At 41.7% G+C, this 15124-nt stretch overlaps 1 protein-coding gene across 1 annotated transcript; it reads left to right on the top strand.

Annotated features, from left to right (window-relative positions):
• Window positions 1-1710: 1710 nt before the first annotated feature.
• HOXC8 (homeobox C8) lies at window positions 1711-10397 on the top strand. Its single transcript, XM_028721606.2, has 2 exons — window positions 1711-6822; window positions 8495-10397. The coding sequence occupies exons 1-2, from the start codon at window positions 6387-6389 to the stop codon at window positions 8785-8787; spliced, it is 729 nt and encodes a 242-aa protein (XP_028577439.1). The 5' UTR covers window positions 1711-6386; the 3' UTR covers window positions 8788-10397.
• Window positions 10398-15124: the final 4727 nt, after the last annotated feature.

The raw sequence follows: 15124 nt of genomic DNA on the forward strand, positions 1-15124 counted from the left end.
CCCAATTCCATATATCTATATCTGTATGTCTATATAGTGGTAGGCTCATAAAAAGAGACATTTGGGTAAGGGTGAGTGTGTACTGCACATTTTAGTCTAGGGTAATTAATTGTACTAATTTATGGCCTCGGGCAATCGAACTATATGTACGAGATTAAATACGTGTGAGCAGCATTTGCTCATGCAACAGTCTTACCTTTTGTTATCTATCCGAGACAAGACTATTAGAACTCTTTGGGATTATCAATTAAGTGCCAAAAATACGTTACTGTGTTGCTTGGGGGCCCAGTCATCCTATTACTTTCGGGTGTAATGTATCAAGAAAACAACAGTCAATGGTTTGTTCGCATTAGTGCAGATGGTGAAAGGATGGGAATTAGGAGATGGTAATAGTTTACGCCAAAAGAAGTTTTCCCCCCCCTTTGCTTGTTTTTTTTTGTTTTTTAAGGGATTAAGGAAGTCCAGTTGAGGACTGGAAGATTCTCCTTCCAGCCCCTCTGTAAAGAAACAAGTTTCTGGACAAAACGCTTTCCTTCACTTCCACAGGCTAGCAGAAGGCAAATCTGTGAGTGTTAAAAAATCAGATTGTTTGCACTGCGTAAGGACGAGTTAAGTGACACGAGGGGGATGGGGGCGGGGGGGAGGCAAGGGATTTTCGTTTTCCTTTTTTTTTTTTTAAGGGTCCATTTTATCCTTCCCTACGAATGGATGTTTCCGAAGGTCCTTTCCAAAGCTTGCTAAATGAAAGACCAAGGGATAACAAATGAGGAGGCAGGAGATGTCTCAGCATAACAACTTGTTATGAGGTCCCTTTCTTTAATGAAATGAGTCCAGCACTGTTTTAATCTTTCTAATGATAAACAGATCGTTGGGGGAGGAAGGCCGGGTAGGGAAATCGCGGCTTGGGGTTTGCCCAGCCGGATCCAACCTTCTCAAGGAACGAACGAACGAATAAATAAATAAATACAAATCTGGAAGCCATTATACCCGCTGATGTCATAAAACATTTCTTTCGCAAAGCTTCTTTCATTAGATACCGGTTTGTGGCTTTATTTATTTATTTATTTATTTGCTTGCTTACGAAGGCGAAAGGAGCTTTTACACACACACACACACACACACACACGCACACACCTGATTGGCGGAAGAGAATCGCTAACAAAATCTGTTTTAGCCTTCATCCGCTGATGTTCTTCAAGGTACAGCCGGGGGTGTGGGGTGGGGTGGGGGCAGACATTTACGATCAGCAAGAACATTGCTAAAAGCCAACCTTCCACCCAGTGATGACCGTTTATTATTTCCCCACTTTTTAAACTTCCCGAGCAGTAATCATGATAATAATAACGATAACTGCTATGGCAATTGTTTTTAGATTTGTGCGTCTGTGGTGAGGGAGAACAAAAAGGAAACAATCTCCATAATCTCTCTCTCTCTCTTCATTTCTCTCTCTCTTTCTGTCTACCACCACCTCGGTGACAGACTTGCGGCCCACCGAGAGGCCGTTTTATTAACTTTGATCCTTCACCATGCCTGTAGAACCTTCCAGTTCCACCAGACCTCATTTTCAAGATTACTAAAGATGCAGTCCCTTTCACCTTTCTCTCTCCCTCTCCCACCTCTCCCTCCCTCACCCCACCCCTACCCTGACAGACTTCAGCAGGGCTGAACTCCCATTGGAGCTAATGGGGACGAAAAGAATGTAAGTTATGCTTCCTTTGTCTCCATAAGACTGTTGTTCTCCTCTCTCCCCCTCCCCGCCTCCCATTGCTTTCTTCTGACTTGCTTTGTGTGCGGTTTTAATGGAAGAATACAGTTATAGTTCATGTGCAAGTCTTCTGCCAAAAATCCAGGATGATGCTTGGTGTGTGTGTGTGTGTGTGTGTGTGTGTTTGTGTGTGATATATGTATGTGTGTAAACACACACACACACACACACACACACACACACACACACATTTCAGAGTCAGATAGAGTCCTGCTCTTTGCAAGTTTACTCAAAAGTCAGCTCCCACTGAACACAATGGCGCTTGCTCTCAAGTAAAAGTGCATAGGATTGTAGCCTTAGCAGTGGAGAAGATAAAATCGTTCACTTGTGTTTCAAATTCTGTCCAGGCTTCCAGTCCAAAGGAATCGCTTCGCCAGGCGTGGTTAGCGCATTATTTTCTAAACAAAGACAAGATTCCAGCAACACCACCTTTTTCCTGCAGATGCCTTCTTCTCTGTGAATTCTTCATATTTTTGTGTTTATGCACACTCTGTCTATCATCTATCTATCTATCTATCTATCTATCTATCTATCTATCTATCTATCTATCCTGTAATGTATATGTGTGTGAAACAGAAAGGGCTCTCATCTTCAGCTTAAAAAACGTCTCCTTTGTAGTCGACACAAAAAGGACAGGATACAGCAGCTTTGAAAGCAACCCATAGGTACATTTCCGCAGCCCAAAAATGCCAGTTTTACAGCTCTGTTTGTCTCACTGCTGGGTGCACTGAATAGAATTGAACAAAACAGGACCACAGAACCGGCTAGACGTCTGGCCTTAATTGTTTTATGGTTTAAATAAGGTGGGTGCTCTTCTCTTTGAAACCGGATTATTGGAATGTTTTGTCTACCAGCAACAAACAACAGGCGCGCACACACACATACGCCCCCATTATAGCCCCCCCCCTTTCCTTGGCAGAGGAAGGAGAGATAGGGGGCATGCGGGGGGGTTGCCTTTTAAAACAGGGAGCGGCGTGAGGTGGGGGAGGTTAGCAGGAGAGATGATAGAAACTGCTGCATTTTGCTTGCGTACGGACTGTGTGTCCATGTGCACGCGCATGTGTGTGCACTGTTGTCGTTGTTATGGTGATGGGTATTTTTAGGGTTTCTGGAGGGAGGGGGAAACATGAAAAATGGGGAAACGTCCTGCCATTATTACAACACACACACACACGATTATATATATAATCACCAAAATCTGATTTCGGTCCTTTATTGACTGAATGATGGATGCAGATCTTGATCATCACATTCGATATGTTTTTATTCACCCCACATTATGTAAAATCAGATTTTGTTTCGTTTTTGTTTCCTTTTGGACATAAGTGGATGCATGTACTGGAGGGGAATGGGGGGTTGTAAAAAGAGCGCGGTGATTGATGATGGGAGATCTTTCTCCATTTCTGTTTTGTTTTTGGTTTTTTTTGTAACTGAAAGGTTATGTTTTGAAGACGCGTGCCTTGGGGAGAGCTGGCGCAAGATGGCGCTGTTGCTCAATCTTAGAAGCGATTAGCTGATTTACTTACAAAGCCTGCAGTTCGCACCTTTAGGCCTCTCAGAGATTGTAAGAAAAACAGACCTCAAGAAATAAGTATATACAACGCCTCTCACCTGAGACTCCCGGCTATGGTTTGCAAAATAATGTCAATTCTGAGTTGGAGCAGAAACACGCTTTTTCTTATTTAACTGAACCTTTTAGATAAAATAAATGTTGAAAATGGATTTGCATAGCTCTCCACAATCATAGACGCAATACATATATGCAGTGAGAAAAGGAATATTCAGTTCATCGACAGCTTGTCAAATATATCAATCCTCTGCCAGAAAAATCTATTTTATGTGTTTTTCTTTATTAAAGTCAAGATACAGTTGAATTAAGAAAAGCGATCACATTTTAAGTAGCAAAAGCTTTGTGTATGGAATAAGAACAGTACGTTTTGAAAATAAAGGTAAGAACCACAAGGGACAACACAATCGGTTATACCACGCTAGTTATGAAATATTGTACTTCGCACGCACACACACACATATACATGTAAAACTCGACCATGAACAAGAAGCTTGGCGTTTTCTATGCATCTTATATGACAAAATGATGATTTTCTTCCAATAAAAGAACTGTATCTAGCGGAATTGTATCAAAATACTTTTCAACGTGAAGATTATCGATCTCTTCTCTGCATTTTCCTCTGTTAACTCTCAGAACATCACAAACATCTCTATTTTCTTCCTTTATGCCCTGGTTCAGTTGCAAATGCTATTTTTTAATTCTTCTTAATTTTTTTTTAAAAAATGATCTGCATGGTGGATGATGTTGGAAAACATTTCACCAACTTTCTGCCTTCCCATCAGCTGTTTAAAAATGTTCAAGAACATTTACGGTAAAACCTGAATTTACATGTCCTGACACTGAACACATTTCAATAAGGGGAAGGTTTGGCCACTGGAATTTTAAAACTCGAAAGCAATATTGATCACCGTCCTTGAGCAAGAATCCTATTGACTCTGAGCCGTATCTGCCAATTAAGCTAAGGTCTAACCCATTCAGTTGTTACTTGTGTTGGAAAGAAAGAAAGAATCTATTTATTTTATTTGGTAAGCCTTGGTTAAGTCTTGCCCTCCTCATAGGAAGCCTTTGTTGGGAGAGGGGAGAAATTACAACCTGGCGAACAGACTTTTGTTTTGAAATTAGACAAAGGAAAGCAAGAAGTAAGGCTATATAAGTTAACAAAGGTGGGGGAGGCAAAATATGTCCATGGATTTGTTTCCAAGAGTGTTTTACGGTTTTGTACGCATTAGAACAGTTGGGATTTCCTCAATTCTGGTTTTCTCCACCCTCTGAAATTCATTTACTTGCCATTTTCTGGGGAAAGGGAGGGGGAGGGAGAAAGAAGAAACCCAGTCAGAGATTTTGAGAGGGGAGAAGGGGATTGCTGATGAGTTTATGAAAGGGCCATGGGAACAGCTAATTTATAGAAGTGTGCCTGAGTCTTGTCTTATTTAAGAAGCTCCCCCCCCCCGCTCCGCCAGCCTCGCAAAGAAAGAAACCAGCCCAGGAAATATTAATTTGCAAAGTTTAGAAGAAGGGGAAAGCTGCTGGCTTTATGCTTCTGTTTAATAGCCTGGGTTCTTTAATGCAGTCGTAAAAAAGAATGTGCAGCCTCCCAACGGAAAGTATTCAGCCAATGGTCACTCTGGAGTGGAGAAAGTATAAGGGGGGGGGGCAGGAGAGATGTTTGCAATACATGGATACTACATACGACTACATGCATAAGACATGCGAACAATTACCCACCGTTTGGTAAAAGCGACGGGGGTGGGTAGATAGATCCTACATTCTGCCACACTAGGAAAAAAAACCCCAGGAAACCTTCATATCCTGTGGACCTTCTGTCTCCCTCCGCCCCACTCCCCAACTACTTGGACGAGACATTTCCTGTGGGCAGGGGATACTTATTTCCTTCAAATGACGCCTTCCAGTTATTTTGCAGATGGGAAGATTCAACCATTGGTCCAAAGACAAAAAGAAAATATAAGCATATTATTTCTACAATCTTTATTTGTTTAAAAAGCACACACACACAAAAAAAATACATAGAAAGGGCATTCATAGCCAGCTAAGATACTCTAGGCTCCCCATGTTCTTTCCCTCAGTCTCTCTGTGTTTTAAAAGAGGGGTTTGCTCTCCCCCCCCCCGCTAATCATAACACCCCCTAAGAGTGACAGACACATAAATAAGGACAGTTCCATTGCTAGAGTTGGGGAGGGGGTTGAGTTTTGGAGGGGGGTTCCCCCTTGATTGTCATCATAATAAGGCCTCCTGAAGCTACCCGGTGTTTATTTCTGCCCATCCCCCCAAAATTGATCCGGGTTGGCGTTTTATACCTATTACCTGTTGAAGTAACCTAAATTGACCTCGCTGGCGCATGTATTTGCTCAGATAAGTGAAGAGGCTCCGTAGCATGGGGGGGGGGGAGAGACAGAAGGAGCACCTAAGGGTATTACTGCGCACCTTTCATAACCCTGCTCCATTCACTAGATATGAGGGTGTATGTGTGTGCGTGTGTGTGCTTTCTCTCTTCCCCCTATCCTCCTTCTGAGGGCTGATTATTTCACCTCCCCGTCACCCCACGAACCCCCCGATTTCCTTGTCATTTTCTTCCTAGCCTGTCTTGGTGTGGTGGATTGATGAATCCAGATCGCGTGTGAGAGCAAGCGAAAGAGAGAGAGAGAGAGAAAGAGAGAGAGAGAGAGAGCGCCTCACCACCGGGATTTTGAGGAATTTGCCTGTGGTGTTAAAGGGAAGGGAAGAAGTAAGAGAAACTGAGAGAGAGCTCTACCTATCGACGGATATAAGAGAAGTCAAGAGCATTAGGCATAAGCAGCCATACCCACTCAGGCACTATGAAACGTCTTTGAGAGAGCGAGAGAGCGCGCGCATTAAAAAAAAAAAAAAAAAGGAGCCACAACCAGCCACTAACCAGGACTTTGCAGAGTCCAGAGAGAGCGAGAGCGAGAGTCCTTAGCACTGATCTCTTTATAGAATTAAAGACTTTTTTTTTTTTTTTGGTGGTGGTTGGTGGTAAAAGGTTGGTCTCTTCCTTCCTTTCATGCGAGAGCCATGAGTTCCTACTTTGTAAATCCTCTTTTCTCCAAGTACAAAGGCGGCGAGTCTCTGGAACCAACTTACTACGATTGCAGATTTCCACAAAGTGTAAGCAGAAGCCATGCTCTCGTGTACGGTCCGGGCACCACGGCTCCCGGCTTCCAACACCCTTCACACCACGTCCAAGAGTTCTTCCACCACGGAACCTCCAGCATCTCCAACTCGGGATACCAGCAAAATCCTTGCGCCCTGGCGTGCCACGGAGACGCTTCTAAATTCTATGGATACGAAGCCCTACCCAGGCAATCGCTTTATGGTGCCCAGCAAGAGGCGGCCGTGGTACAATATCCTGACTGTAAATCCTCTTCCAACAGTAACTCTAGCGAGGGACAAGGGCATTTAAATCAAAATTCTTCTCCCAGTCTCATGTTCCCATGGATGAGACCTCACGGTTAGGACCATTTTTTTTCTCCTTCCTCCTTAAATGTGTTCTTTTCTATTTAAGCAGAGAAAGAAAGAAAGGGTTTTAGGGAACGGGGGGAGGGCGGGGGGGGGAATCTGTATTTTGGAGAGACAGGCAAAGGCAGATAGATAAATAGTGGTGTTGGTTGCAAGAATGTTTCTTCTTCCTGTTTCGGGAGGGGGTATATATATATATATATATATATATATATATATATATATATATGGTAAACAAGGCTGGAGCTGGCTTTAAAAGGCAATAAGGTGATTTCTGGGTTTAAATCACAATAAAGTAAAACTTTTTTAAAAATAGCTTGCCTCCAGGAGAGCAGTAAGAGACAGCTCCCACGAGGTTATTAGCATGTTGATAATACGATGGGTCCCCCCCCCCTCTCTAAAAATGTCATATAGCTTTTCCTAACTGTTTGACGTCTTGGGCTAAAAGGTGAGCTTTAATAATAATAAAATATCGCTGGAGATCATTTGAATATTTCGAGAGATCTTTAATATTTAAAGTGTAAACTTTGAAGGGCAACTTTGTTCACAATTTTTGGTTTTAAGGAAAAGACTTAAGAACACTTAGAGATGATGGTGGTGGTGATAATAATAGCAACAACAACAACAACAACAATAATAATGGTGACAGTAGCAGTAACGACTCTACAAATTGCTGTATTAAAAGTAACTTTACTGAAAGGAGCAGTGCCAAAATGCCCACAGAATTCTCTAAGACTCTGCTCTGCACAAGTTTCACCCTCTTAGAATGTGGCTCAGAAGGCTTTTTAATTCAAAACACATGAAGGTTCATTTGTTTGTTTTTAACTGGGAAATTAAAGGACAGCTTTAGCTATAACCCCCCTTCTTTAAAACACAGTTGTGTAAAGATGTCTCAGAAAGGCTTCAGATCAGACATATAACACGGAGCAGAAGATTAGAAGTTATTGTTATGATTGACGATTCTGACTTCCAGGCAAGCCTCTAATAAAAATCTAGATAATAAAAAAATGGGGGAGGGATGGTTGTTGTTGTTTAAAAACAACAACAGCAACAACAGCAGCAGCAACAACAGCAGCAATCTCGTATGTAAAAGATTACACTATATACACACTGTGGTATTTTACTATAATTATTGTTTCTGGGTTGGCTTTGAGTGCCTTTTCAACGTTTGTATATATGTTGCTACAGCCATGCATATGGATGCCTAAATAGACACACAGAAAGCAGCAGCAGAGTCCAACCCACCCACCCCCAAAAAATTAAAACTGAAAGAAACTGTAGTGGAATACCTATCCTGAGGGTTACTAAGGAAAACCGAGAAACAAGGAAGTATTTTTTTTTTTTTAAGTGCATTTGCACTAGGAAGTCAAAAGTAAATTTTGCACACAGACAGGGGAGGAGGAGGGGGAGGAATGGGTGGCAGGAGGTCTGCCTCGGAAGTCCGATTCCTAAGGTAATTTTATTTCAATATATGCTTTCTTTCATTTGACTGTTGGAATGCTAGAAGGGGCTGTAGGAGGTGGGAGACAGACAGTGGCGAGGGGAATGGGTGGGTGGGAAGTGGTCTGTTGTCATTAGGAGACATGAAGGCAGAATCAAAGCGAAGAGAAGAGACCCTAACAAGTTATTTGTTGTTGTTGTTGTTGTTGTTGCCTGTTCAACAGCTCCCGGAAGGCGCAGTGGCAGGCAGACTTACAGCCGGTATCAGACCTTGGAGCTAGAGAAGGAGTTCCTCTTCAACCCCTATTTGACACGGAAGCGGCGTATAGAGGTCTCTCACGCCCTGGGACTGACAGAGAGGCAAGTCAAGATCTGGTTCCAGAACAGGAGGATGAAATGGAAGAAAGAGAACAACAAGGATAAACTCCCCGGAGCCAGGGACGAGGAGAAGACGGAGGAGGAAACTAACGAGGAAGAGGAAAAAGAAGAAGAGGAAAAAGAAGAAAGCAAGGACTGAGCTCTCTCAGCTCCTTGAAGTCCTCGTTTTATGGCAGATGATAAATCGAGATGTTTACGACGGTCATTCGCTTTTATAGAGTATAGAATGGAGAGACTCACACACAACAGTAACTACCTGTCAAAAGAGTTGTAGCTCCCCCTTTTTATTGTCATAGGACTTCCCTTAGTTCCCCCCTTCCTTATAGCAGCATTTTTTAAAAATAATAATAATAATTTTAACTTTTTAAAAACAAAAACATTTTTTTGTGTGTTTGGCTTCCAGTGAAATTACTATAGAACAGGACTGACTTACAGATCCGGTCCTAAACCCAGCACTATCTATTTCCAGACGAATGGACCTCTTCGCCATCACCACCACCAGCAGTGACCCCACCCCCTTCTGCTCCTTGCTTTCTTCTACTTGTCAGCAAATACAAGGATCTTATATATTTATTTGGGATAGGAAGGACTCCCATTTCTTCTCGACCAGGTTTAACCACCTCCCCAAGTTTAATAATATAAAAGGTAAAGGGAGGGAGGGAGGGAATGTATGAAAACGCTTTATGCTTAGTCTTAACTTTAAAACAAACAAACATCCCTATCTACCTATGTGCTCTTCCATGCCAAGGTCCATTTCTTATTTTTAACTTTTAGCTGTGTCAATCAATAGCTACTAAAGGACAATTTCTTCTCGGAAGATGGAGGCTTGACACATGCCTGAAGACAGCACCACATGCTTATTAGTTATCTATGAATATATCTGTATGTTGTGTCTACCTATATACGCCCTGCGGTTTGGCAGGAAAAAGCTATAGCATTAGGCATTTTGGCTTGGAAGGAAGCCCCAGCCAAATCAGTGGGACTTACGTTTGAGGAAACATGCTTAGGATAGCTGTGAAGGACACGGAACCACCTAATGATTTCTCTGGGTGTTGTTTACTATATTACTCGTGTGAGCGCTCGAAATTCTTAACATACTACCTAATGGGAAACCTGCAATAATCATCTATTCGCAACAAGGTGGGGGCTTACACATACTTAAAAAAAAACAAACAAAAAACTTGTTCGAATCATTTTAAAGAGGAGTTGTGTATTGCCCTAATGCAAGCTACTAAGTAGCAGAAAATAATAATAATAATGAAAAAGAAAAAAGAAAAAAAAGGAAAATACAAAAAACACATTGTAATGTATCTTATCACTACCTATAGAAGGAGTCATGCTTTGAAAGTATTTGTAACGCGGTTTTGTTGTCGTATGTTGCTGCTTATTTTCTCTTGGAAAAAAAAATAATTCCCAACAACTGAAACTGCCTAGATAAGAACGCACAGTATTGTATTATTTTATTGTGCTTATAATGTAGTTTAGGACTTAAATTGCACTGAATGTATAGTTATCTATTTGTCTTGACTTATCTGTTAATGCAACATGCTCGAATTACACACACACACACACACACTCACAAAAACATAAACACTTGTCATTGTTTTATGTAAGCCATCGTTCTCTGCGTGTTCAAAACTCTGAATGTAGCAATTTCTGCCAGAAATCCAATTCTGGCGACCGTGGATTTGTATTGTATACGTGAGTCATTACGTAAATAAACAATAAAAATTGAGGGGAAGAAAAAGATTGTGGCTTCTTAAGCTGTTTGCCAATTCTTTAAATCCACACCCACTGACTCAGGAGGTCTTGGCAGAAGCCCCTGGACGATTCATACGTTCAAGTTACTTAACAGTTCAAAACCAAGACTCAGGCTTTTCACTTCCAAAGAAACGAGGCGTTACGTTAACACGTTCACAGACTAGGGTTAAGAGCCTTAAGTACGTTGGCTTGGAATGCCACGGAGATCCGTGGAACTTGGTGTCACTTAAGGATTAGCCTCAAGACAGCAACTGGGTAAACAAAGAGAGGAGGCGAAACTCCTTCCGTCATGACCATCAGTTCACTGCTGGTGCTATGAATTCACACGAGAAGATCTCTTAGGCTGAACTCCTCAAGACACCTACTGGGGAGTAAGTCCCATTCAATATAGAGAGGCTCGCCCTCCGCCTAACAGACGCGTTACAAAGATTCACTCCCCACCTTCGCCTAAATTGAGCTTTGCGTTCTGTTGCTAGCCTCCAAATTCCTACCTCTACTAGTATATTACTTCTTGCTATGCTATAAAGTATAACAGTGGTTCTCTTTAGCTTCTTACGTTTTTAAAGCATATCAACAGCGACACTCTTCCTTCCACTGGCATTCATGGGAGGGGGGGTTTCGAGTGTTTGTCCACTGAAAATGTCATAGTTCGCCATTTCACACCTAATATTTTGTGGTGTATGTGTGTGAAAGTGTGCAAAGACGGAAATAGCTGGAAGGAATCCGTGTGTCTCACATCCCTGTCCATATCTACATTATGAAACGACTGGAAGGAGACATAATGGAGACATTAAAAGGGGGCTTTGCGATGAGCTGGTACTTATTTATTTAGAAGAAATACTTTGTTCAGGAGCACAATCAGCAAACTGGAGGAACACCCTGAATATTTTTCCATTGTGTGAATGTACGCAAAACACACGTTGCTTGACAAAATAACACTGGCAAACATGTTTATTTTCTCTCTTTCTTACTCACACATGCAGAGAGATTGTGTGTGTGTGTGTGTGTGTGTGTGTGTGCATACACATATACAGGCACACACACAATATTGAGAGGGCGAGTAGGTATTCCTAGAATATTATTATATCTGGCCTGCGGTGAAATGGACTTCATCCCACAATGGCATTTGGTATGAAAATGGACAGGTTGTTTACACTGATACCCCAGATAAGGCATTGCAAGATTCCTGAAATATATCCTGGCTTAGTAAACTGAATCTGGAAAAGATACTGGGAGGCTGAGAACATTCTTAACTTCCAAAAACTAACACTGAAGTCTTTAAGTATTTAAATAACTGAAGTGTGTGTGTGTGTGTGTGTGTGTGAGAGAGAGAGAGAGAGAGAGAGAGAGAGAGAGAGAGAGAGAGACGTACTGGACATTGCAGAAAACAATTGTACAAGGGGAAAGACAGTGTGATGTCTATTTACGTCGCATCCATGAATCCCTACTTCAACGTTTTTTATTATTTCATTGGAGTGTTGCATATTTGTGTTTAGGGTTCTGGAAAAGACAGTGGCTATGTAGGAATATTCAGTGCATTATCCGAAGGTGCTTGTTTAGATGCGACAAGGAACTGTTGAACCTGACATAATATTAGAAGCCGACTGCAGGTTGCGTCCAGGGGAACAATCTTCTCCAAACATAAAAGCACCGTCCTTTATAGCATAACGCAAGTTTCCGCGGTGATAAACGTAGGGTGCCTATGATTCTTTTCAAAATTCTAGTTAGGAGTGTGTTTAGGAGGGGGGAGAGGACCATTTGATTGACTGTGTACAGTACTACACACATGCATAGTAAAGACAGACTTTTGCACCAGCTGATAGAATTCAAACCCACAATACCAAGTCGCCACTCTTGCCCAGACATAGATGTGTACACGCCTATTATTATTAAATGGCGTATTCTTGAGTGGACACTCTCCAGACTTCATCAATTCCGCCTGCTCATTGCAAGGGACCGACAATAAAGCTTTGCCATTGTGTAGACTTTATGAGGCTGCAGAATAGAAAGGTAAGTCCATTGTGTTGCTCATCATAACTAAGGGAAGGCCAGTCCTGCCTTAAGGCGAGATCTATCTATCATCTATCTATCATCTATCTATCTATCTATCTATCTATCTATCTATCTATCTATCTATCATCTTCTGAGTTGGGTTGTCTCGTGGTAATATCTAACATAATGGCGACTTTTCCTATAGCGGATTACAGAAGTTTAAAGCGTGGCGGATCCACACATTTTAAAGCAAAGCTTGGGAGCATCTTATCATCTTCTGAACTAAGTCCATAGTGTTCCCTTTCGAGAATCATTCTCTGCACAACCCGCACCAACCCATCTCTTGTCCCCAAAGGGGAAGTGGCCGGATAAACTACTCTTACAGAGATTTGAAGTAGATTCAAGAAGAGGCGAGAAAACTTAATTTCAAAATAAGGGAATTAAAAGGGCGTGGGGTGGGGGTGGGGAGAGAGTGAGAGAGAACAAAAAAGAAAAAGAAGAGAAGAGAAAAGAAAAAAGAGCTGTATCTGCACTCTATCCATCATATTTAAGTCCATGTTCTTAAGTGGTTTGATTTGAAGGAATCTCCCAAACGATACTTATCTATCATAGGGTTAGAAGTTAAATTATTGGAATTGCTAGGCAAAGCTGTTACATTTGGGGTGGGGCGGTGGTGGAAATGATTATGGCTTATAGTCAATACACAACAAAGTCGCATCTTTAGATGACATGCATTTACTATATATATATATAGTAATCACTTCATAATTTCCAAAGGGAGACAAAAAAGAGACAGGGAAAAGGCCATTTTTACGAGGCGAAGTAATTTGAAAGAAGATAATGCTCTTCACAAAGTGGCTGATTCGGAAATGATCATTACTTCAATATTACCGAAATGAGTTTCACCCACCCGCCTGGAGTAAGAAATATAATCCTATTCTGCATTTTTTTTTTATTAGCCAATCAAAATTCCTTCAAATCTCCATTTGTGATTTGTGAAAAATAGAAATCCACGAAAAAGCTGCACTGGAGCATATTGCTCATTTTCTCTTAATTTATTATTCTAATCACAGCAGCCGTTACATGATAATGCATCCATTAAGCGGGCGGGGGTATATGTGTTGGAGGTGGGTGGGGTTTAGAATACTTTTCCATTCGACACTTGGAAATGTACACAAATGATATTTCATACACGTACCCAAAAGTTTGGAGGCCTAAGTTTTCAGGCAGAGGTTGAGAATAACCTGAATGAATGAAAGAAAAAAGTTCCCAAGGTAAAGTCGGGAAAGTAATTTTGCTTTCTCTATCTTTCTTCGCATTCTCTCTCTCTCTCTCTCTCTCCCGCTTTCTCCTTCCTTCCTTCCTTCCTTCCTTTTAGCATTCCCTCTCAATTTCAAGTTACTAATTTAGCGTCCCCACCCTCCTAGGAAAAGTTCGAAGAGCTTCCCCTCCACCTCTGGCAACCCGATGCGAGGTAAAATCCGCAGAGCACCTAAACCAGTGAAACGTGTCTCCAGTATCAGGAGAGTCGGAATGCGGAATAAGATACAAAAGAGAGGGAGGGAAGGAAATGTATCCAACCTCTTTCTCCGCAACACTCGAAAACGTGCAGCACAGGTTATGCTTTTGCTGCAAGATAAAATTTCCTGTTCCCTTTATGGACCCTTTTCTCCCGAGAAAACGGGGAGCCCATTGTCTCCAGAGCCACTGTTGTGACGGTTCCTTCCTCGTCGTAACTTTTAACTACCTGTTATAAAATTTATTGGCGGTTTGTAAAGTGAAAAAAGTAATTTCCCTTCCGTCCGGTTGGATTACATCCTATAATGTGGGGTTTCGGGAGCCCCCCCCCCCCGCCGCCCCAGACAGACACGCACTCGCACATAGACTGGAGAAACGCGTCCCACACAACCCTTCCCCACCCCTGAAAATTTTCGAAATACAAAAAAAGAGAGAGGAGAAAAGTTAGCTGCCATGCGGAATAAAAATTTATATGTGGGTGCAATCCGATCCCATTAAAATCCATTGGAATGCAGGTAAAGCCTGACAGATATTAGGATAGGAGGTAGCTGTCGAAATATCTCTCCACCCCAATTTCCATTTCGCCCCAAGGTTATGACTTACTTCTATGGGGCAGCATGTTCAGACAGCAATGCTAATATCTTCCAGACTTATCTATCTGTCTGTCTATCTATCATCTATCTATCTATCTATCATCTATCTATCTATCTATCTATCTATCTATCTATCTATCTATCTATCCAATCTATCTCTATCATGTATCTATGTATAATTATATTATCGCTTATTCTATACGTATTAAGAAGGAAAAATTATTCTTTGCGGTTTCTCGGATTTCCCCCCAGAATTATTATTTTCCTCTAACTATATGGCCCCATAATCGCCATCTTGTAATACTAATATTAATGCGCGTCTGGGAAAGTGAAACTGAAAAAGGGCGTCGAAGTCTGTGATCAAATATTAAGAAATTCTGCCGGTCCTTGGGTGGACTGATGTGTTTAATGTATATCCTTATTGTAAGTCAGATTCCGCTAATTTTGAAAAGGTCACAGTTTCGGGAGCCTCTCTTTATAGACTTGAAGTGCACCAAGAAGACCAGTTGTCCCATTAAAAACCAAAACGGGGGGAGGAAGGCTGTTTGTTGATTTATTTATAGTTAAGGGGGGGAAAACCCCGATCTATCTCCCAGTTAAGACCAAGTCTTT

The sequence above is a fragment of the Podarcis muralis genome, chromosome 2 (genome assembly GCF_964188315.1).
Source record: "Podarcis muralis chromosome 2, rPodMur119.hap1.1, whole genome shotgun sequence".
In the NCBI taxonomy this organism is placed as follows: domain Eukaryota; kingdom Metazoa; phylum Chordata; class Lepidosauria; order Squamata; family Lacertidae; genus Podarcis; species Podarcis muralis.